The 25,664-nt window shown below is 38.7% G+C and overlaps 1 protein-coding gene across 2 annotated transcripts in view; it reads left to right on the top strand.

Annotated features, from left to right (window-relative positions):
- The window catches only part of SLC9C1 (solute carrier family 9 member C1), a 109,443-nt gene extending 89,595 nt beyond the window's left edge, over positions 1-19,848 (top strand). For both annotated transcript variants that reach the window (XM_045502030.1, XM_045502031.1), the window contains 6 exons: positions 6,376-6,507; positions 6,641-6,826; positions 8,489-8,615; positions 9,465-9,511; positions 16,633-16,720; positions 19,441-19,848. In XM_045502030.1, coding sequence (XP_045357986.1) covers positions 6,376-6,507; positions 6,641-6,826; positions 8,489-8,615; positions 9,465-9,511; positions 16,633-16,698 — 558 coding nt within the window. In that variant the 3' untranslated portion in view covers positions 16,699-16,720; positions 19,441-19,848. The remainder of the gene's footprint in view (positions 1-6,375; positions 6,508-6,640; positions 6,827-8,488; positions 8,616-9,464; positions 9,512-16,632; positions 16,721-19,440) is intronic.
- The last annotated feature ends 5,816 nt before the right edge of the window (positions 19,849-25,664 follow it).

The following is a 25,664-nucleotide window of genomic DNA, read 5'->3' as shown; positions in this document are numbered from 1 at the left end:
TTACTCTAAACATGGATTGTTCTTTTAAAAAATAGAAAGAATTAAACATTTATCCTGCCTTTCCTCTATGAACTTTTTCAAGGTAACAACAACAAAAAATGAAGTAATATTCTTCTATACAGAATTTCAGCTAACAAATATAGAAGCAGAGACCTAGCATATTTCATTTTGCCATCCGAAATGAAATAATGTAAATAGGCAACAACTATCAACTGATGCTGAAACTACTAAGTGTAATGTTAATGGGAAACATCATAATGAAAGGACCAGGCTTGCACCACCTAAAAACAATTGTAGCATCACTAAAAGTTGGACAATTGGGCATCACGTACCTCATGATATGATGCAGTAGAAGTACTGGCACCACCATGAAGTCTTCTTGAATGAGAAAAAACTAAAAGCCTATATATATAGATATATGTGTGTGTGTGTGTGTGTGTGTGTGTGTGTGTATATATATATATATATATATATATATATACACATATATACATATTTGTGGCTTGTTTTTTTTTGAGAGAGAGAGAGAGAGAGAGAGAGAGAGCATGCCTGTGGGAGTCAGGGAGAGTCAGAGAGAGGGAGAGAGATAATCCCAAACAGACTCCATGATGTCAGCACGGAGTCTGACACAGGGCTCAAACTCATGAACCATAAGATCATCACCTGAACCAAAACCAAGAGATGGATGTTAACCAACTGAGTCACCCAGGTGCCCCCTTTCTTTAATTAAAAAAAAAATTGAGAGAGTAAAAACATATAGATCTAACCAGTTTATAGAAAATTCAGGAAGGAGAGAAACAAGTTAATTGACATCAGAAGGGAATAACTAGCTAAATCCAAAGATGTGGGAGGTCCACAGAATGAATGATCCATTTTTTTTTTCTCAACACACCAATGACATATAAAGAGGAATGGGAGAAGGAAGAGGGTAAGGGAAAACTTTATGTGTCTATTATTCAGTGATGGATATTAGAATATTTACAAGTAAAATTATATGATACCTGAGATTTTCATAAACATATTATAGCCTTCTGTTTCTGGTTATAGAATAACAATAATGAATTACTAAACAAACAAACATGATAATGTGGTCTATAGTGTGAAAAAAGTGCACAATGGATAGAAAACAACATTGAAATTGTCCAAAATATGGATTAGGCACTAAATAATTATTAATAATAGATTTGAAGAACTATGTTCTTTGAAATATGTTCAAAAAATTAAAGGAAAATATATCCTTAATGAGAAACGAGATAGAAAATATCAGGATATTGTGGAAATATAGAAAACAGTCAAATGGAAATTTTAGAACTAAAAACACCTAATTAGAGATAGCAGTAAAAAAGAGTCAAGAGTGCCTGGGTGGCTCAGTTGGCTGAGTGTCAGACAGCTTGGAGCTTGTGAGTTCAAGCTCCAAGTGGGGCTCTGTGCTGACAGCTCAGAGCCTGGAGCCTGCTTCGTATTCTGTGTCCCTCTCTCACTCTGCCCCACCCTCACTCATGCTCTGTCTTTCTCTCTCTCAAGAATAAATAAAACATTACAGAAAACATTTTAAGAGTCAAAGAACTAGAAGACAAATAATAGAACTAATAAGGAAAGAATAGGTGAAATAGAAGATAAAATAATTGGGGCACCTGGGTGACTCAGTCAGTTGAGCATCCCACTTCGGCTCAGGTCATGATCTCACATCTCCTGGGTTCGAGCCCCTGTGTCGGACTCTGTGCTGACAGCTCAGAGCCTGAAGCCTGCTTTGGATTCTGTGCCTCCCTCTCTCTCTGCCCCAACCCACTTGCATTCTGTCTCTGTCTCTCTCAAAAATAAATAAACATAAAAAAATTTAGAAGATAAAATTATGGAAAATGATGAAACTGAAAAAAGGAGGGAACAGAAATTACTAGATCACCGGGGAGAATTAGAGAGCTAAGTGATTCCATAAAACGAAACAATATCTGGGAGCATCTGGGTGGCCCAGTCAGGGAGCCATCCAACTTCTGCCACTTAGATCATGATCTCACAGTTCATGTGTCCGGGCCTTGCCCTGGGTCTAGCTCCCCTCCCTGCCAGGTGCACACAATGGCCAGCTCTGGTCTGGAGAAAGTTGTGCGTTTTTGAAACCTCCAAGTTTCAAAAGGCGTGTTGCAAAATAGAAACTGGTTCTCTCCATATTTCTCATTTGCTAGTCCATGGTCTGGAGAAGTTTTCCTCTTGTGCTAACTCAATACCGCAATTTCACAGCCCCTCTTTTCTTTTTCTCCTTTTGTCTCTCCACAGAAGGGGTTCCATACCCTCTGTGCCTATGCCATTTTATCTCCCCAATTCACATACATGCACTTCAGTCCCACCAAGCTGTCTCCCTCCACCTGTGGAGATCCTTCTGCCACTCCACAGATTGATTTTCTGGGTGTTCCAAGTGATTTGACTTCAATTCAGATGTGTTTGAGGGACAAGGGAAATCCTGGCCCCCCTACTTTTCTGCCGTCTTAACTCCTCTCCCCTCCCCCCAGCCTAATCTGATGAAAGAAATTAAGATGTTCCATGCTCTTGGCTTGGAGCAACAAATATTGTTACAGTGTCTGTACTATCCAAAGTAATCTACAGATTTAGTGTAACCCCTATCAAAATACCAACAGCATTTTTTCACAGAACTAGAACAAACAATCCTAAAATATGAATGAAACCACAAAAGAATCCAAACGGTGAAAGCAATCTTGAAAAACAAAGCTGTAGGTATTGCAATTCCAGATTTCACATTATAATACAAAGTTGTAGTAATCAAAACAGTATGGTACTGGCACAAAAAGAAACGCATAGATCAATGGGATAGAATAAAAAATCCAGAAATAAACCCACAATTATATGGTCATTTGACAAAGGAGACAAGAATAATAAATGGGGGTAAAACAACAGTATCTTCAAAAAATGGTGTTGGGAAAACAGGACAGCTACATGCAAAAAAGTAAAGTAGACCACTTTTTTACACCATTCACAAAAGTAAACTCAAAATGGATTAAGGACCTAAATGTGAGACCTGAAACTATAAAAATCCTAGAATAGAGGTGCCTGACTGTCTCAGTCAGTAGAGCATGTGACTCTTGATCTCACGGTCTTGAGTTTAAACCCCATGTTGGGCATAGAGTTGACTTAAATAAATAAATAAATAAATAAATAAATAAATAAATAATAAAATTTTAGAACAGAGAACAGGTGGTAATTTCTCTGACATTGGCTGTAACAGTATCTTTCTAATTATGTCTCCTGAAGCAAGGGAAATAAAAACAAAAATTAACTAGTTGAGACTACATGACAATAAAAACCTTCTGCACAGCGAAGGAAACAACCAACGAAACTAAAAGATAACCAGGTTTCTGGGTGGCTCAGTCAGTTAAACATCTAAATTTGGCTCAGGTTATGATCTCATAATTCATGAGTTCAAGTCCCACTTTGGGTCCACATGAGCCTCACTTCAGGCGAGCCTCACTTTTCTCTCTCTCTCTCTCTCTCTCTCTCTCTCTCTCTCTCTCTGCCCCTCATGGAATTCTCTCTCCCTCTCCCTCCTTCTCACTTTCTGCCCTTCACTCACTTGTACCCTTTCTCTCTACCTCTCTCTCAAAACAAAAGAAAACAAAACAAAACACTAAAAGATAACCTACTGAATGGGAGAAGATATTTGCAAATGACATATCTGATAAAGAGTTAGTATCCAAAATATATAAAAAACTTACACAACCCAACACCAGAAAATAAATAATAATCCAATTTTAAAATGGGCAAAACATATAAATAGACATTTCTTAAGAAGACATACAGATGGCCAACAGACACAACATCACTCATTATAAGGGAAATGCAAATCAAAACTACAATGAGATATGTCCTCACACCTGTCAGAATGGCTAAAATCAAAAACTCAAGGAAAAAAAAGTGTTCACAAAGATGTGGAGAAAAAGGACCCCTTGTGCACTATTGGTGGGAATGCAAATTAATGCAGCCATGGTGGAAACAGTATGGAGTTTCCTCAAAGAAATTAAGAATAGAACTACCCTAAGATACACTAATTACACTGGGTATTTACCCAAAGAATTTGAAAACACTAATTTGAAGGGATATATAGTCAATACTCAAATTGCAATAGTCAATTTATGGAAGCAGCCCAAGCATCCATCAATAGATGAATGGATAAACTGAATGGGTAAACAAGATCTAGTATATATATATACAATGGAATATTATTCAGCCATTAAAAAAGAATGAAATCTTGCCATTTGCATCAACATGGACGGATCTAGAGAGTATAATGCTAAATGAAATAAGTCAGTCAGAGAAAGACAAATGCCATATGATTTCATTGGAATTTAAAAAACAAACAAACAAACAAACAAACAAAGGGGGGAAAGAGAGAGAGAAACTGAAAAACAGACTCTTAACTTTAGAGAATAAACAAGTGGTCACCAGAGGGGAGGAAGATGGGGGGATGGGTGAAATAGGTGAAGAGAATTTAGAGTACACTTACCTCTTTTTTTAAATGTGTTTATTTATTTTTGAGAGAGAGAGACAGAGACAGAGAGCGAGCAGGGGAGGAGCAAAGGGAAAGGAAGACACAGAATCTGAAGCAGCTCCAGGCTCCAAGCTGTTAGCACAGAGCCCGATGAGGGGCTCAAACTTATGGACCATGAGATCATGACCTGAGCTAAAGTTGGATGCTTAACCAACTGAGCCACCCAGGAGCCCCAGGAGTACACTTATCTTGATGAGCACTGACTAATATATGGAATTGTTGAGTTACTATATTATACACCTGAAATTAATATAACACTGTATATTACATACACGTGAATTAAAACTTATAAAAGAATAATGTTAGACAAACTATACTATCTAACTTAAAGCCTTATTATAAATCCTTATAATCAAAACCATGTGGAATTAGCTTAAGATTAAGACAATATAGATCAGTGGAATAAGGAAGAAAATCCAGAAACAGATTCATATATACACAGTCAATCGATCTTTAACAATAATATCATTTTCAACAAACGATCCTGAAAATTCCAAATATCCACATGGAAACTATGAGCCTTGGCCCCACACACTATGCACAAAAATTGATTTGGAATGATTGTAGACTTAAACATAAAAATTAGAGCTACAAAAATTCTAAAGGGACATAAAGATGTTGATGTAGGCAAAGATTTCTTAGCCAGGACACAAAAAACACTAACCATAAAAGGAAATATTGATAAATGGAATGTCACTAGTATTAAAATCTTCTTCTGTTTTAAAGGACACCATAAAGAATATGGAACACAGACGGTGGGGAATTTTTCACAATATCTATCTGAAAAATTACTTGACAATGGAACTTATAAAGAATTCTTACAACTCAAAAATGAGAAGACAAATCACCAAATTAAATATTGGGCAAAATGGGGTGCCTATGTGGCTCAGTTGGCTAAGTGCCCTCCAACTCTTGGTTTCAGCACAGGTCACGATCTTTAGTTCGAGCCCTGCATCAGTCTCTGCGCTGGCAGCACAAAACCTGCTTTGGATTCTCTCTCTCCGTCTTTCTCTCTGCACTTCCCTTACGCAAGCTGTCTCTGTCTCTCTCAAAATAAATAAATAAACTTAAAAAAATTGTTTTTAATTACACAAAGCATTTGAACAAACATTTCACAAAAGAAGAAGCACATAGAGAAGATGCTTGATATCATTAGCTCTCAGAGAAATTCAGATTAAAAGTCATGATGAGGTATCACTACATACCCACTACTTCGGCTAAAAATAAAGATAATGCGTACCACGTATTAGCAAGGACGTAAAGCAACTAAAATTCCCACCCATGGCTGATGAGACTGTAAAATGTCTCAACCCTTTCTTATAAAGTTAAACACACAATTACCATATTACCCAGCAATACCACTCGTACATACTTACCCATGAGAAATAAAAAGCAACATACAGTGTCTTGTATATTCTTAATAGCTTATTCCTGATAGCCAATATTCTGATCTTTGCTAGCATTGGCATTTTAGTTAGTTAAAAAGTTTACTTCTCTAAAATAATGTATTTTTAGAAATATTCATATCTTTAGTTAAAGTTTAAATAATTTTTTATACTTTATTTTCTTTTTTTTTTCAGAATCTATAACAATAATAAAGAACGTCTCATTGGAGCATGTAGCCTTTTAATATTTAATTTATGACAAGATCACACCAATATTTACTACTGTACACATCTTATCAGATTTCCAGGCAACAACATGACTGTTACATCATTTAAATTCTTAGTTTTAATGTTATACGTAAATGAGAAAACCTTATATCCTTAAACTATAGGTGTACAGAATGAAATATTAAATTTGTATCCTCCTTTTTTCAGACATGTTTTATTTCCAAAAGTCACTTGTATGAAGCTTTTGAGCAATGTTGTCCTCACATTGAATATAAAATGTGGCTAAAACTTGGTCTTTCTATTACTGCCAAAAAAATCAGGGAACGTTTATCTTATAAGGTAAGAAGTGTTTGTATAAACTCACTCTTCTCTCTGAATGGAGTTTTATTAAAGTACTGTTATTAATTAACTATTTAGGAATTTATATTAAACCTTATAAACCATAGGTTATGAAACTGTGTTTTCCTTGTAGGATTGGAACTACAAGATGCAATTAAAACTCTATAACGTCTGCATAAAAGACATACCAAAGAACACCAAAACTGATATCTATGATGAAACTGTAATCTACGTCATCCTCATACATGGAGCTGTAGAAGATTGTCAGTTACGGAAAGCTTATAAGGCACCTTCTTTAATTCCTATAACATGCTATCAGGCAAGGAAATGTTGATTCATGTCTTCGGGTCAATATGCCATATGTCCAACAATGTGTTAACATTACAAAAATTGCCACTTTTCCACCTTTCCATCCTCTCCCTTTCCCTTATCACTCCAGAAGCACACATACACAGCACACACACCCCAAGTTCGCTGATACCTTTGGCAATGGGTAGCCCAAACACCAAGATATTCCTGTTCAATGTTAATGAGGCTGGCCAAGTTGTACCTTTTGGCTATAGTTAGATTTTGGTGCTGTTGTAGATAACAAAAGAGGGTCTATTAAGTTCATTTACACAATGCAGAAGGACCACTTTCTCTGGACTGCATCAACAGTACTCTAGAAAGGCTCTGCCAGGCCCATGCTGAACTGAGTATCAGTGGTATTTCCTCAGCTACTTTTCAAGTGAATATAGAAGTGAAAGACTCCTCATATTTAAGCTCTGTGTGTGTGTGTGTGTGTGTGTGTGTGTGTGTGTGTGTGTGTTGGGTAGCATAAGAGAGGCACATGTCAGGAGGAATCAGGGGACATACAAAATATAGCTACAGAAAGTAAATTGAAAGAGGTACCTAGAGTCAATTAAATTAGGCATATATTTTTAAGCAATTAATATATGACAGAAACAGTGCTAGATGCTAAAGTGATCAAGACAAATGAGATCTGCAGCTTGCCCTCAAAAAATCTGCCAACTAAGTGAAAAGAAAAACATATAAATATATTAAGAAAACGTGTGCAGCTATGATAGAAGTACTTACAGGGTAGATTTGAGACACAAGAAAAACATGAGGTGGGGATAAGAGGAATCCCAAGGTGAGAAGGGGTCACAAGAAAAAATTTTCTGAGTGGACGCCACCAGCACCAACGTGATAGCCACATGAGAGGAAGTAAGACATTACTCTTAACTGTGGTGCTCCCTACCTCTATGCTTGAATACATAATAACAGAGCTTGGGTGTGGGTGCTGGTTGGGAATTTAGATGGCCAACTAAGAGATTCTCAAGGCAGCCTAAAACCTACCCAAGTCTGTCTACTCTCCTAGACAGAAAGCCCCACTTACTGTAGATTTGGGTACCAATGTGATTCAAAACATACCAAAACCACCCACAGGTTGAAGGATTTCTTGAAATCCACTATGTAAAAAAAAATTGTTTAATGTTTATTTAGTTTTGAAAGAAAGAGAGACAAAGCGTGCGCAGGGAGGGGCAGAGAGAGAGGGAGACACAGAATCAGAAGCAGGCTCCAGGCTCTGAGCTGCAGCACAGAGCTGTGAGATCATGACCCGAGCCCAATTAGGACACTTAAGTAGGACACGACTAAGCCGCACAGGCACCCTGAAATCCACTATTTTTTAAACTTTCTTTTCGCCACATAGAAAATCTCTCTGGGTGATGTTTTAAAGGACCGTTAATGATTAACTCGTAATCATTTTTCTCATTTGTAAGAGAAATGAGCGAAACTTTAAAAATCAGTGAAAGTATATGGAATATTGAGTTTCAAAAAGCCAACACATCCAGGTATTTTAAGGTAGCTGTCTCATATTTATGTTTAGTTTTCAACCCAGATATTTAGAGAGGTCTTGAGATAGTTAGGAGCTTACCAGAGAAACATTTAATTGTATGATATATACTCATTTATTACCTTATATTCTGTCAAACTTCAGGTGCAAGGCACTGAAGATTTCACAAAGGTAATGATTGTTCAAACTTTGGTTGATGTGAAAAAATTCAGATGGAACACTAGAAAGTATGTACCTTCACGTAAAGCATCTCTTCCAACAACACCAACATGTGAGTTAGATTTCTTTGAGTAACTGAGAACTTACTTTCCATTTATAAAATACCCATAGATGTATTTGGGAACTATCGTATGAATTCTATCTAGAACATTGAGAAATAATTTTAATTGCCATATTTGATATCCAATGGGTGAATTCAGACTGAGAATATCCATGTTATGGTAGAAATTATTCTATATTTCAACTATAAGAATAAACATGTATAATCATGTAATCAAAATAATATGGGGAAAAAGTTTAATGAGAGAATTTTAGCTCTTCCCTCAAATTAAAACATTTTATATAGTAGTAATAATGACAGTAGTGTTGCGCTGCGTGACTGTTCCAATTACCAGTGGGCCCAGCATTCATTCTCAACACACATTAACATAAATGTGTTTGAGACGATAGAACAATAGGTAATTTTTTCTCTTTCTTTGTTACATAATCTTTTTTAAAATGTATTTATCTATTTTCAGAGAAAGAGAGAGAGAGCAAGCAGGGGAGGGGCAGGGAGAGAGAGAGAGAGAGAGACAATCTCAAGCAAGCTCTGTGCTGTCAGCACAGAGCCAGATGCAGGGCTTGAACTCATGAACTGTGAGAGCATGACCTGAGCCAAAATCAAGAGTGGGACACTTAACCAACTGACTCACCCAGGTGTCACTACATAATGTTTATAATAAAAGACTTTTAAGCCTTTTTTGAAAAAAGTGACCCTTCTTCCCACCAATTGAGATTACCACCAATTTCAAATCACAGGCCCTGAGTGTGAATGATTAAACCTGGTCTAATGTGATAGTTGGATTAATTGAAATAGTCCTTTGTTTCAGTGCTTGAACTAATAGAGTCTTTTTCGAACCAGCTACAAGCAGACTATATAAAGATATTCAGTGTGAAACAAAGACTGAGGTAAGTTAAAACAGTACTTTTAAAAGCTTTATTTTGGGGGAAAAGAGAGTCTGGAATTTAAACTCTTAATCGGGAGGAGTTTACCTACTAATCATTTTACAGATTTTGATATGAGCACTGTCTCTTAGACTAGGGTACAGTGGAAATTGTATTTATATTTTTAGCTAAATATTAAATAAATGACAAAGAGAAAGAAAGTTCAGAAGATCCAGAATGTTCCTTTTGAATCACATTAGCAACCACGTACTACTGGGGTGGCAAGGGTTGTCATGTACACGAGCTCCTCCCATGTTTCCACATGGGGCTGAAATTTTGACTGGTCTGAAGCCTTCATTGCTACCTTCACTTTGCATCCAGGAGCTCCCAACCTGAAGACAGTTTGCCCGTTTATCCACAAGGCCTGTCACAAAGCAGGAGCTCAGTAATAAATGCACTAATTTAATCTACCCCAGGCTAATCTAAGTTCTTCAGAAAATCCCCTAAATATTAATTTTACACTCTGCTATGAACTTGGATAGGTCATTTGGGGATCTCAAGATCTTCAAAATCCTGGGCCAACTTTACAGCAAGATCCCAAGTTATGAAACACTGTAGGGCCCTGGAAATGAAACTGGGGCAGAGGAATAAAATGGAAGTACCTCACTACATCTACACCAGCCTGCCTGTAGACTGAATCCTTGAGAGTTCCAGATAGGGTAGAGAATTTATTTTTAAATCTAGTTTGTGCCAAGCTGTTTGTATTACTCCAGGAGGTGCTGATTATAATACCCAGAATCTGAGAGATGTCTGCTAAAAATATACAAGCCAGAAAATTGTGTATTTGGTTATTAGAAATAGGTTTTACATCAAGTCCATTTTGCCCATTAGCACTGCATATGTAACTCTGAGAACGCATGCTCCTTCTCCCCTGAATCTCTACTCACAAATGTATGTTGAATGAAAGGTGATTACAGGTTCTGTGGGGGAGGCTGAAGGTGTTTCTCTTGTGTCTCTCTGATCTTCAAGAGGCCAACACTTCTCTTAAATACTCATTGCCCATCCCCTGCATAAAAGCAGGAAGTTCACTCCCTCCCTTAATATTTTGGGGTCTTTCTGGGGCACCTGGGTGGGTCAGTCAGATAAGCATCTGACTTTGGCTCAGGTCATGATCTCGTGGTTGAGAGTTTGAGCCCCGCGTGGGGCTCTGTGCTGACAGCTCAGAGCCTGGAGCCTGCTTCAGATTCTTTGTCTCCCTCTGTCTCTGACCCTACCCCGTTCAATGCTCTGTCTCACTCTGTCTCGAAAATAAATATATCATCTAATCAAAAATCAACAAGGAAACAATGGCTTTGAATGACACATTGGACCAGATGGACTTAACAGATATATTCAGAACATTCCATCCTAAAGCAGCATAATATACACACTTCTCCAGTGTAAATGGAACATTCTCCAGAATAGACCATATACTGTCACACAAATCAGCCCTAAGTAAGTACAAAAAGATCGAGATCATACCGTTCATATTTTCAGACCACAATGCTATGAAACTCGAAATAAACCACAAGAAAAAATTTGGAAAGGTAACAGATACTTGGAAACTGAAGAACATCCTACTACAGAATGAATGGGCTAACCAAGCACTTAAAAAGGAAATTGAAAAGTATATGGAAGTCAATCAAAATGATAACACCAAAACCAAAAACCTCAGGGATGCAGCAAAGGCAGTCATAAGAGGAAAGTATATAGCAATCCAGGCCATCCTAAAGAAGGAAGAAAGATCTCAGATACACAACCTAACTTACACCTTAAGAAGTTGGGGAAAGAACAGCAAATAAAACCCAAAACCAGCAGAAGACAGGAAATAATAAAGACTAGAGCAGGAATTAATGCTATTGAAACCAAAACAAACAAACAAACAAACAAACAAAAAACAGTAGAACAGATCAATGAAACCAGAAGCTGGTTCTCTAAAAGAATTTAAAAAGTTGATAAACCACTAGCCAGTTTGATCAAAAAGAAACAGGAAAGGATCCAAATAAATAAAATCAAGAATGAAAGAGGAGAGATCACAACCAACACAACAGAAATAAAGACAATAATAAGAGAATATTAAGAGCAACTATATGCCAATAAAATGGGTAATCTGGAAGAAATGGACAAATTCATAGAAACATATACACTAGCAAAACTGAAACAGGAAGAAATAGAAAATTTGAACAGACCCATAACCAGTAAGGAAATCGAAGTAGTAATCAAAACTCCCAAAAAACAAGAGTCCAGGGCCAGATGACATTCCAGGGGAATTCTACCAAACATTTAAGGAAGAGTTAACACCTATTCTCTTGAAACTATTCCAAAAAATAGAAATGGAAGGAAGACTTCCAAACTATTTCTATGAAGCTGGCATTACCTTCATTCCAAAACCAGAGACCCCACTAAAAAGGAAAACTATGGACGAGTTTCCCTGATGAACATGGATGCAAAAATCCTCAACAAGATATTAGCCACCCAATCCAACAAACCATTGAAAAAATTATTCACCACGACCAAGTGGGATTTGTACCTGGGATGCAGGGCTGGTTCAATATCCACAAAACAATTAACATGATTCATCACATCAATAAAGGAAAGGACAAGAACCATATGATCCTCTCAACAGATGCAAAGAAAGCATTTGACAAAATACAGCATCCTTTCTGGATAAAAACTCTCAAGAAAGTAGGGATAGAAGGAGCATACCTTGAGATCATTAAAACCATATACGAATGACCCAATGCTAATATCATCCTCAGTGGGGAAAAACTGAGAGCTTTCCCTTTAAGGTCAGGAACAAGACAGGGATGTCCACTCTCACCACTGTTATTCAACATAGTACTGGAAGTCTTAGCCTCTGCAATCAGGCAACACAAAGAAATAAAAGGCATCCAAATCAGCCAGGAGGAGGTCAAACTTTCACTCTTCTCAGATGACATGATACTTTATATGGAAAACCCAAAAGGTTCCACCAAAAAACTGCTAGAACTGAATCATCAATTCAGCAAAGTTGCAGGATATAAAATCAATGCACAGAAGTCGGTTGCATTCCTATACACCAACAATGAAGTGACAGAAAGAGAAATCAAGGAATCGATCCCATTTACAGTTGCACCAAAAACCATAAAATACCTAGGAATAAATCTAACCAAAGAGGTGAAAAATCTATACGCTGAAAACTGTAGAAAGCTTATGAAAGAAATTGAAGAAGACACAAAAAAATAGAAAAAGATTCCATGCTCCTGGATAGGAAGAACAAATATTGTTAAAATGTCAATACTACCCAAAGCAATCTACATATTCAGTGCAATCCCTATCACCATAACACCAGCATTCTTCACAGAGTTAAAGCAAACAATTCTAAAATTTGTATGGAACCAGAAAAGATCCCAAATAGCCAAAACAATCTTGAAAAAGAAAACCAAAGCAGGAGGCATCATAATCTCAGACTTCAAACTCAACTACAAAGCTGTAATTATCAAGACAGTATGGTCCTGGCACAAGAACAGACATTCAGATCAATGGAACAAAATAGAGAACCCAGAAATGGACACACAAACGTATGGCCAGCTAATCTTTGACAAAGCAGGAAAGAATATCCAATGGAATAAAGACACTCTCTTCAGCAAGTGGTGCTGAGAAAACTGGACAGCAACATGCAGAAGAATGAACCTGGACCACTTTCTTACACCATACACAAAAATAAACTCAAAATGGATGAAAGAGCTAAATGTAGGACAGGAAGCCATCAAAATCCTCGAGGAGAAAGCAGGCAAAAATCTCTTTGATCTTGGCTGCAGCAACTTCTTATTCAACACATCTCCAGAGGCAAGGGAAACAAAAGCAAAAATGAACTACTGGGACCTCACCAAAATAAAAATCTTCTGCACGGCGAAGGAAAAAATCAGCAAAACTCAAAGGCAACCAAAAGAATGGGAGAAGATATTTGCAAATGACGTATCAGATAAATGGTTAGTATCCAAAATCTACAAAGAACTTATAAAACTCAACACCCAAAAAACAAATAATCCAGTGAAGAAATGGGCAAAAGACATGAACAGACACTTCTCCAAAGAAGACATCCAGATGGCCAACCGACACATGAAAAAATGCTCAACATCACTCATCATCAGGGAAATACAAATCAAGACCACCTCACACCTGTCAGAATGGCTAACATTAACAACTCAGGCAACAACAGATGTTTGCCAGGATGCAGAGAAAGAGGATCTCTTTGGCATTGTTGGTGGAGATGAAAGCTGGTGCAGCCACTCTGGAAAACAGTATGGAGGTTCCTCAAAAAACTAAAAATAGAACTACCCTACCACTCAGCAGTTGCACTACTAGGCATTTATCCAAGGGATACCGGTGCGCTGTTTTGCAGAGACACATGCACCCCCATGTTTATAGCAGCACTATCAACAATAGCCAAAGTATGGAGAGAGCACAAATGTCCATCGATGGATGAATGGAAAAAATGGATAAAGTATAACTCGGCAATCAAAAAGAATGAAATCTTGCCATTTGCAACTATGTGGATGGAACTGGAGGGTATTATGCTAAGTGAAATCAGTCAGTCAGAGAAAGACAAAAATCGTATGACTTCACTCATATGAGGACTTTAAGAGACAAAACAGATGAACATAAGGGAAGGGAAACAAAAAGAATATAAAAACAGGGAGGGTGACAAAACAGAAGAGACTCATAAATATGGAGAACAAACAGGGTTACTGGAAGGGTTGTGAGAGGGGGGATGGGCTAAATGGGTAAGGGGCACTAAGGAATTTACTCCTGAAATCATTGTGGCACTATATGCTAACTAATTTGGATGTAAATTTAAAAAAATAAAAAATAAAATTTAAAAAAAATTTAATAAAAAAATAAATACAAACATTAAAAAAAATTTTTTTAATATTTTGGGGTCTTTCTGGGGAATCTTTTCCTCAAACATTTCCTGATTGTTGCTCAGTGCCTGGAACTGTAGACCGAATAACATAGGAGCTGAGAATATAGGCTTTGGCATGAGATTCCTGGTTTGCTTCCTGGTTCCATCACTTATTAGCCACGTGACCTTGGACAGTTTTCTTAACCTGTTTAAGCATCACTTCCTGCATCTATACAACAGGAATGATAACCATACGTATCTCGTGTAGTGCTGCCATGCAGATTAAAGAAATGGAAAGTACACTGCATAGCGTTTGGCACATAACAAGCAATCTGTACCCATTAATTTCTGTTACTCTCTGCTAACCTCTTCTTAACATGGTAGACTACTCCAAACTTCTTGTGCCCTCCAGGTACTAAATTTCTAAAACAATAGGTATACAGGCATCTCCTCTAATTCTCCCAAACATGGCTGCTGCTGAAGACTAGGAAATAACAAAGGGAAATTACAATTTCAAAAATGAAGAAGATGAGGAGAACACTTAGGACAAAATGTTAGATTGCCGGAGTCCAACTCCAGCAGGTCCAGGGGCTCCCGAAGGATGAATGACATCGGCGAAAAAGTGAAAAAAATAAAATAAAAATAAAAATGGACTGGCTGCTTTATTGTGTTGAACTGGCTGTTTTATTGTGGCAAACGTGGCATTATATATTTGTTAGCAATTTCCTTGTAGCATGCGTCACCTATGTTTTCTAGCATTACCTAATTCTAAAAATGTTCCTATGGGTAATCACCCTTTAAGGAATAACATGGTTATTTTCTCGTAACGTTCCTTCCTGCCCTTTGCTTATTGATTAATTTCTTACGTTATTTTCATTATGTATCTACATTTATCTATAATCTATAGAGCATTTGCTTTGCTGTTTTCATGAAAGGTCATCTATCTCTCAACACCTGAAGTGGAACAGTTACAGGGACATGACCTCTTAGTTGTTTCCCTGAACCATTTGTGGCTTGAGGAACAAAAATGTTCCCCTTGGTGTGAGATGCCAGGAGGGGGCCAGGAGGACCTTAGGAACCACACCTCATACATTCTCAGAGAGGCAATGCACCTAGGAACTAATGGACCATTCTGTACTTTAACCGACTAGGTTCAGTCATCATCTGGAATGCCTCCTGGGGGCCAAGTGGGCCTAGGAGTTGGGGTAACTTGTGCCCATAGATACACTCCTCTGTTGCCGGTGTGGGGCTTTCAAATCCATTTGCCCCTCCTTGGCTGGGAAATATATGGGGCTATCCTTCCTTCAGGTAGAGGAGTCTTTATAGGGGGTGGCAAGGGCTAAATGTAGGGCCGCACAATTTCCTTGCAGAACCTTATTTCTTTCCCCAATAGTTCTTTTCCCAGGGGGCCTGTCTAGGGCAATTCCCCAACAGACAATTCCCCAGGTACTTTTATTAAGGCCAAATTACATAAAAGCGAGAGTACAAGAAGCTTCACTGTCTATGGGCCGCCCTGCAGTCCCGATCCATCCACTGCCTGGGGCCCTGCCATCAGGCTGGTTGGATAGCTTGGCTTCCAGCATTAGATGGTACCTGGAGGCCACTGGTTAGCCTTTCTTTCTCCTTAGCCTGGGCAGGCTGCCTCACTCGTAGGAGTCAGCTTAATAGTAGATATTGAAGAACTGAGTGAGAAGCCAGGGAAGCTAATGATCTCCCTGTACAGATTCCCCCAAAGTGCTCCATTTTCATAATTAAAAAACAAACAAACAAACAAAACTGATTGCATGAGGCGGTTAATATAGAGAAAATAGTGTGGAAGTGAGAGGCAGTTTATTAAATGGTAAAAACATCACCGAATGAGTCTTATGGAGACAATTGTCAACTTGTGTTATTTAGTAAATGCTTTTTCTCCCTGATGTTAGATCCTGGTTATGGGGGTTTCTGGGCCAGTTCCCTTCCTCCTCCCCCAACCCCTCCTCCCACCACACCCTAGAACTGTGGCTATACCTTTACATAATAAAAAGTCCCATGCCCCAAATCCAGCAGCTCCTTACAAAGTGTTCTGGCGTCCAGGATGGAGCACACAGCACTGCCAATGCCAGAAGTTCTAATTCTCAGTCCCCTGCTCTGTAGACCAGATTTGACATCTGTCCTGCTTTATAAATCTGACTCTAATTAATAGTCTCAGAATTTGACTCCTATCTCCTATCTCCATTTCTAGATTCAAGAATCTACAGGGCTATTGGATAGTATCAAGGAGGAAATGGACGTCTATGAGATCATCTAGAATAAAACTAAATGAAAATCTGGTAAGCTGCCTCAGTTTCCTCAATGTGATCCGGATCATGCTTGTCTCTGGAGATACAGGCTAAAGCCATGTTCATGTGGCTCTTTTGTGACCGTGTGAATTTTATCACTTTCCACTAGCCATTATTTGCAATATGGTCACTTTCCAATAGCCAGTTCATTCTTCTAATGACACTATTTCCAAATTCTAGCTTGGAAAATTAACTTTAAAATAAGATTCCTTGATCTAGATTTCTGAAAACTTTATAGACTCATGGTCTCCTCTCTACATTCTACTACTTAATTGTACATGCAAAACTGGCTGCCCCCCAATCCGGGAGGTCATTTTTCAGGCTGCCATGTATGATGGAAGATATAAACAGGTAATTCGTGATGACTTTAATTTTCAAGTTTCTGTTCTAGTTAAGGAAGCAAAACTGATTAGAAGGCAGTTATATAACAACACAAGATACACTGTGGAGAGTGGCAGCTTAAACTCAAAGGAATCCAAAGAGAAACAACTCCTGTTTTACATAAACACAGCCTTTGTTGAGAAGGGAAGAGGATGTTTAGAAAAGGGACATAAGACAGCAAGACGTTTAGGGAGTAGACCAGTCTGGCTGTTGGTTGTTCAAAATGCAGCACCAATGGGGAAATATATATATATATATATATATATATATATATATATATATACACACACACACATGTATATATGTGTGTATATATTTACACATATGTATATATATGTATATATGTATACACATATGTATATATGTATACATATATATACACATATATGTGTATATATATATAGTGTGTGTGTGTGTGTGTGTGCACGCACGTGTGCATGCTTTATATGATTCTAATCTACATAAAGCATATCTCTGGGTTAAAAAATGACCTTCAGATAAATCTTTGTATCTCCATTTAAAAACTTCTAATTCTTAGATGCTACTTCCTGTGACAAAGACCGTTTTAAAAATAGATTAAGGGCACCTGGGTGACTCTGTTGGTTGAGTGTCTGACTCTTGATTTTGACTCAGGTCATGATCCCACAGTTGTGGGATCAAACTCCATGTCTGGCTCTGAGCTGAGCCTAGAGCCTATTTGGGATTCTCTCTCCCTTGTGCCCTCTACCCCTCCCCCACTAGCGGTTTGCTCCCTCACTCTCTCTCAAAAATAAATATGTGGTTTATATATACAATGGAATACTACTTGGCAATGAGAAAGAATGAAATCATGCCATTCACAGCAACGTGGACCTGGAAGGTATTATGCTGAGTGAAATAAGTCAGCCAGAGAAAGACACATACCATGTTTTCACTCATATGTGGATCTTGAGAAACTTAACAGAAGACCATGGAAGAAGGGAAGGGGAAAAAAATAGTTACAAATAGAGAGGGAGGGAGGCAAACCACAAGGACTCTTAAATACGGAGAACAATCTGAGGGTGGATTGGGAGGTGGGGGACAGGGGAAAATGGGTGATGGGCATTGAGGACGGCACTTGTTGGGATGAGCACTGGGTGTTGTGTGTCAACCAATTTGACAATAAATTATATTCATGAAAAACTATTTGCAAGAATTATTTGTATTATGATCAATATCTTTACCTGGGAAAAGTATATGCAAAATGATCAGGAAAACACCACGACTCCAATAGACAAATTTAAGAACAGCCACTTCAGGAAAAAGACAATACCCAGACTATAGAGAAAATAAGAAGTACGAAATAAAATAACGAAGCATCGACATTTGTTTTTTCAAATTAACAAATTTTATTCCATGGTAACATCTATTTCCTTTGAAATAGAGTTGATGAAATAGAAATGAAAATACTTGTTTTCTTATATTTTGCTGGTAGATGAGTAAAAGGAATTTGAAACAAAAGTCATAAAAATGTTCATATACTTTGACCCCATGAATTTGCTTTCGGGAACCAATCCAAAGAGAATAATCCAAAGTAGTGAAGTAGACATATGTACAAACTGTCCAGTGCACCAGTATTTCTAATGCAAAAAATTAAAAAGAGTCCCAAGTGTCCAATAGTAAGAAAGTATTTAATTTCGCTACAGAACATCCATTAGAGGAAATATCATCCAACCATTAAAAAGATTAGTTGTATACAGTACAATGTAAAATATGAAAAGGAAGACAAACCCATACATACAGCTTTTTTAACATGAAAAGAATCCAGAAGAGATAAACCCAAATGTTTGAATTAGGTGTTAGAAAGGTAAGAGTAGGGATGGGTGTGCTCACTTCTCTTATTTTACATAGTTTTATCGGCCTTGTAATGAACAACATGATTGTAAAACTACTAAGCATTATTTCAATATGCATGATCTGAAAGTTGTCACCCTTTACACTTGGCACTGGGGGCGATCCCAGTGCTGTGAGAAGGAGTGGTAAGAGCCAGAGCTAAGACTCAGTGTTTCCCACAATGACCCATCATGCTCCTGACAGTCCATAAACTGTCCCTGTCCAGTTCAGCAAGCCCCAGTGACTTCCTGGACTCTGACTCCCAGTTTATACCACACTACCACCACTTTGTGAATCAGGAGTAACTCACATTTCACCCAACGTCCTTCCTCACGTTTAGCAATAATGACCAGGAGGTATTTCCTGTGGGAATGAAACTGACCCTCTAGTATATCCCGTTTGGGGTTGTAGGTCAATGTTGAAAGACTGAAAGTTTTTTACATGTGTTTTTTTTTTTTTCCCCTTCCTACCTCTGTTAGGAATGGTTGACAATACTATTTTGAAAACTGACGCATGTAACGGCGCTGTTGTCACAAGATGCCTCCTGTTTTGAATGTGTTTTGAAACACATTTCCCTGCATCAGAAGGGAGTAAGTTCAAGCTGGATCCTGTGTGGATGATCCTGGTGCCACATGGAAAGATGTATGCACTTTGCAACTGTTCCATCTAAAACATATTTCTTGGAAAATGTTCTTCATTTAAAATATCTATTAATTTAAGTGTCTAGAACATCTCAGAAAATCATAGAACAAGTTTTAGTTTTAGAGCCAGAAAATAAGCTTAGGCCACCTAGATAGTTTGCATAATGCTCTGAGAGTAAAAATGGTTTGACTCACTTTGCGAAAAACAGAACACTATTAAAATGCAGTTTAAATGTTGATCTTAAACCAAGTATTGATTTCTGTCATTCATTGTACTTCACTTATTTGGGGAGCACTCAGTGAATTAAAAATAGTAAAGAATGGAAACTGATTTAGACTTACACAATGTAACTCAGTCCTAAATGAAACTTCCAGTGTCCATTTTGTTCATCGTTTCACTACAACAACGAGCCCGATGCCTAACATCCTTTTAAAAAATAATCCCAACCAGTTAAGAGCTGTTGCATGTTTTCTATATGCTAGGTGTTTAACAAATGCTTATGTAATCCTCACAACAAGCATGAGAGGTAGGTACTATTATTTCCAATTTACAAATGTGTAAACTGAAAGGGTGAGTGTAATTTGCCAAAAATCTCACAGATTTGAAAATGAGCCCGTGATTAGCTCTTATACCACATGTGCCTCCAGTACAGTACATCCTAAATAAATATCTGAAGAATTAATAAGCATTTAAATCTATGTCTTCAGGACCATGCTTCTACCCGGGGTTGGAAACCTGAATGCTAAATGCTGTCTTCTACAGCTGGTGGTAGACACATTTTCAGAGGCCAAGAGTAAAGACTCCATTCATAAAACGTCCTTGCAGAGAAGACAGTTTGGTTTGTTTCTGTTGGGAAAGTCAAATCAAACTACTATCACTTCTCTATAAAACTGAACTCAACAGCTTTTTTTCCCCCCAATGATAGTTAACTAGTAGCTCCGATAGTGTTTGAAGGAACCCTGTTAATGAGTGCCCTTCTTCTGCTGAGTGTTGAACCAAATGAAACTTAAAAGATTAAGGCCGTTAGAGACTAAACCACACACACACACACACACACACACACACACACACACGCATACACCTTCATTAGTGATGGAACTGACATGAAGAACATGGTTGCCTTCTGACCCCCAAAACTGGTGGATTGACTATTGTAGGTAGATATCATTAAGCCTTCTGCCTAGCTGAGAACAATAGAAAATGTAAGATTTGTAAGGTCAAATTCATTCTCAAATCAGAAAGAAGGGGCTGGACAAAGAACGTCGAGATTCTGCTTCCAGATTCATCAACCTGATAAGCCACTCCACCTCAGCAGAATGAATGAGATGGTGACAGACCATGAGTGTCAGGGCAACAGAGAGTAAAGCCCTCCACCCTGAACAAGACGGCAGGTGGGGAAGGAGCTCTCCACCAGTAGTAGCTTATCACTTACAGCAAGCTCAGTAAGCCCCGGACTCTCAGGCAATCCTCACAGAAACTGTAGGAAGTGGGTTCTATCACTGCCTCATTTTACAGAGAAAATAATGGAACTTAGGGAATTCAAGCAAATTACTCAGTCACACAGATGTAATGACACTGGGCCTTAAATCCTGCAAGCACATTCAGTATAATTTGTGACGCTTTTTAAATTCCCTAGGCTTTATCTTGGATATCTGAGCCATTGGAGAAGAGGATACACTCCATAAATATCAGTCGTGGTCAGTGTCTGATCATGTTTGTGTCCTGGAGTGTAAACATTTTCACGTGGGGGAAAAAACCCTGAACAAGGCACTGAGATATGAAATAATCCCAGCACCATGTATGACAGATACCCACCCCCTATCAACAGGATATTGGTGTCTGTGTGCCCAGGACTGTCCCCTCATTTGAAAGAACGCAATACACAGACTTTGACCTGAGAAGGGTGCTTAGAGTTCACTTCCATTTGACTCTTCAGAGGAAACCCACTTATTTGCTTACAAAGCCCAGAACGTCTGCTTTTAACTTTCTTAGATAAAAGGCTTTCCTTGGTCCTTTGGTTCTTGGATTTTGTAGCTTAGTGTTTAACGTTCACAGTGCTGAAACCTAGTTTGTCATTTTTTCCCCCAGACACTTCATTTTAATCTTCTGTGTTCTATATTAGTGTTACTAATGAGAGACAGGAAACTTTGCAAATGAACATTCTTCCCAAGGGTCGTTTGTGGCTCAAACAGTGACATTTGGATAAAGATGGTGCTATACCATCCACCTGTCATTAGATTTATAAGAGCCCTTTCAGTAAGCTGGACAAATTCCCATTTTGTTGCCAGATGGTCCTCTTACCATCAAAAATTACCCTCTGTATTACGGTTTCTGGCAAGTCAGTGGAGCTATATGAGAATATCCCAGCCTCAAAGTTCACTTAGGGAGGTACTGAAACTCCTGTTTCAAACCAAATGCACATTAATGGGGAATACCAGCAACAAATAGCCACAGTTTCAAATACATAACTAACTCTCCCACGTTAGCCAGGACTCCTAATCAGCTCATACTCTGCACCACAAAGTAAGCAGTTGGAAAATTATCCTCAGGAATACCTCTCAATACTATCACACCATGCAGTCTTGACCCTCCTTTTAAGACCTTTGGGAAGGAAGCAGACCAGGGAAATCTTAGCTAAGCTGTTAGATTCCTGACTCTACAAGAATTCCTAAATTAACCAGTCTTTTCCTAGCATACAATGAGCCATAAGGGTTTTCCTTACAGATAAATATCTCTCCCAGCTCCCTTCTCTAACCACAAGAGTCTACAAAGGAGTAGGCTAGAGCTAGATCTATCGCATCCAATTCTTTGAGACTGAAGAAGCTTAAAGAATCACTCTTCACTGAAAGGTCTCTAACCTGCCTTGGCAGTTGAACCAGCCAGGCGTTTGAAAGCTACCCAGGAACTGGGAAGCACAACACACTCCAAATATCTGGCATGTTTCAGTCTTTCCAGACACATCGGAATGATACAGACCAGAATTCAAAGCCGAGTTCCTCTTTTCACAAGTACTAATTGAATAGGACAGTGAATAGATAAGGTCCACACTCTTTTTTTGGACTTCTTTCCAGCTCTCTTGTTTATTATGGGGTATCCTTGAGCAAGCCACTTTAATGTAGGAAACAAAGGCAGAAGGAAATGGCAGATATAACTGAATTTCCTTAGAACCTGCAGCCCATTGACAAATACTTGAGGCAGGCAGAGTATCACATTTCTCCGGGAACTCCCTACTGTCTTAATGTTAATGCTTTGCTAGAGGGGAAAACAACCTTCACTTGATAATAGCTAGGCCTCCAGGATCCTGTGAGTCTTCTTTAGCATATGAAAATCCCTTTGGAAAGCTTTCTTTTGACATTATCTCCCCCAACTCCCAAGTATATCAGTCTATCCATCCTGTACTGGGGCAGCTCTTTCTGCCTATGAGTCCTTTTCCCGCGCTTTACTAAAATCACCTTTTTGCACCAAAGACATCTCAGGAATTCTTTCTTGGCCATCGGCTCTAGACCCCACTGATGAGGGAACATAAGGCAAGCTGAGGGCAAAACACAAGCTAGTACATCCTGCCCACTCCCCCCCACTCCCACCCCCCCCCCCCCCCCCCCCCCCCGCCAGGGGAGATACATGTAATATTCCTCAGCACTTCTGGCTACCCAAGAACAAAGGAAATCTCAGAAAACAAATGGTTAAACTGATGAGTGTCCATCAGTTTGCAAATACCTTAGTACAATTAAAAAAAAAAAAAAAAAGGCAATCTTATCAATAGCCTAAAGTCCAGGAACTCCCTACTGTCTTAATGTTAGTGCTTTGCTATAAAGAAAAACAACCTTAGCTTGACAATGGCTAGGCCTCCAGTAATCTCTGAGTCTTCTTTAGCATATGGAAATCCCTTTAAGAAATTTCTTCTTGACTTTACCTCCCCCAACTCCACTGTATATAACCAGTCACTCTTCACAACCCCAGTACAGCTTTTTCTGCCCACAGGTCCTGTCCCCTTGCTTTTAATAAAATCACCTTTTTGCACCAATGATGTCTTCAAGAATTCTTTCTTGGCTGTCGGCTCCAAACCCCTATCACCTCAGAACCTCATCACCACCACCACTCCAAAAACCCCATTAACTTGTCTTCTATGAGCCTGGGTGTCCTCATCTATAAAATAGAGGAAATAGTATTTACTCATAGAATGCTCGCATGAGCAAATGAGAAGTTATATCTAAAAACATTTAAGTTTTATTTATTTATTTTGAGAGAGAGAGGAGGAGGAGGGGCAGAGAGAGAGGAATCCTAAATAGGCTCCAACACTGTCAGTGCAGAGCTCCATGTGGAGCTCGATCTCACCAACCACAAGATCATGACCTGAGCCAAAATCAAGAGCCAGGAGTTTAACCGACTGAGCCACCCAGATGCTTCTATATTTAAAAACATATAACACGGTGCATGGATCATAGGAAGCTCTCAACAAATAGCTATTTTTATTATATTAGCCTATGATCTTGAGATACAGCAAAACAGTCTCTGCATGGGTCACCAATTGTCTACAGTAATGCCAAAGGATAGAAGAGTAAATTTGAAGATTTCAACTCAACTTTCCTCTGATTTCACCATCATCTGCTTAACAAGACCCAGGCTTTTATTTCCAATTCAATTCCTATAGTTCTCATGTAGTAGGCACTGGGGTCAGAACGGAGAAGGGTAAAGAGAATGGTCTGATTCTAAGTTTCGTTATTTTGGCTTCTTTTTGTGGGATGTGGGCTGCTCTGCTTTCATTTGTGAAGTGGGGGTAGATTATTTAGTCCAGAGTAATTTTCATTGCAATAAATGTGTGTATTATAAATGTCCCGCTCTTTCCTGCTACCTCACACAACCATAGGAAATTTTTGCGAGCATGGCTAACACGTTCACTCAGCTCAACTTCTCCATCTAGTGGCCCGAGTAAAAGTGAAACTGAAAAGTTAAGGAGTGATTTCCCAGCAACGGCAGATTGATTTCCAGCCCTCATCCCTGTGACGTTGACTGCACTCAAGGAAGCCTTTGTTCTACATTGGAATGAATCTAGCAACCCATGGGGCAATGTCCAGCCTGTTTGCTCAAACCACTCTACCCCAAATCTGGGATATATTAATTCATACTGATGAGACAGTAATAGTCTTACTCACTGGCTAAACGTCCTGGGCCATTTTGTCTTCATGATGCTGAAAATTTCTGGTTCCCTGCTGCTGACCTCTAGGCAGTGTGAAAGATACAGAAACCATTGAGGAGAGGGACTTTTAGATTGCATTGAATTTTTTTTCATTGTTTCCTGAAGGTAATGGGGAAGAGAAAGGTTAATTCTAAGTTATAACAATGTGTCAAGACTACTTCATATCCTCTCTCTCTCTCTCTCTTTCTCTCTCTCTCTCTCTCTCTCTCTCACACACACACACACACACACACTCACAAACACCCACCACTTTTTTCATACACGGAATGGCAGACCGTTGGCTGTTATCCCAGATTTCCTATACATAAAAAAGAAAGCTTTAAATAACTTGGAAGATATTTCCTAAAATTTATTGTAGTTATCCAGCCTGGACAAGGAAGTGGTTTTGACAGAAGAGAATGGGAGAAACAGATTAGTGCAGCTCTAGATTTCTTTGACCTGTATTCAGTGGACACAGCTAATTTTTAATATATGCTTTGTTAAGAATTTTCTTTCTTAGGGGCACCTGGGTGGCTCAGTCAGTTAAACGCCTGACTCTTGGTTTCCACTCAGGTTATTATCTGGCTGTTCTGTGAGTTTGAGCCCCACGTCAGGCTCTGGCAGCATGGAGCTTGCTTCAGATTCTCTCTCTCCCTCTCTCTGTTCCCCCCCCACCCCCCGCCACGCACACACATCTGTGCTGTCTTCGACTTAAAAAAAAAAAGACTTTTCTTTCTTACTTCATTGTTTCATTTAATTTACTGAGGACAGCATTTCCTGAATTTCACATATTTCCAAGATAAGAAAATCTGCCACCTAACATCTTTCCTAGAGTTGATTACCTGAAGGTTAATGATAATTTGAATGGAGGTACTGTTAGAGAAA

Source organism: Leopardus geoffroyi, chromosome C2 (assembly GCF_018350155.1).
Source record: "Leopardus geoffroyi isolate Oge1 chromosome C2, O.geoffroyi_Oge1_pat1.0, whole genome shotgun sequence".
NCBI lineage: Eukaryota > Metazoa > Chordata > Mammalia > Carnivora > Felidae > Leopardus > Leopardus geoffroyi.
This window is presented reverse-complemented; position numbering and strand designations above follow the sequence as displayed.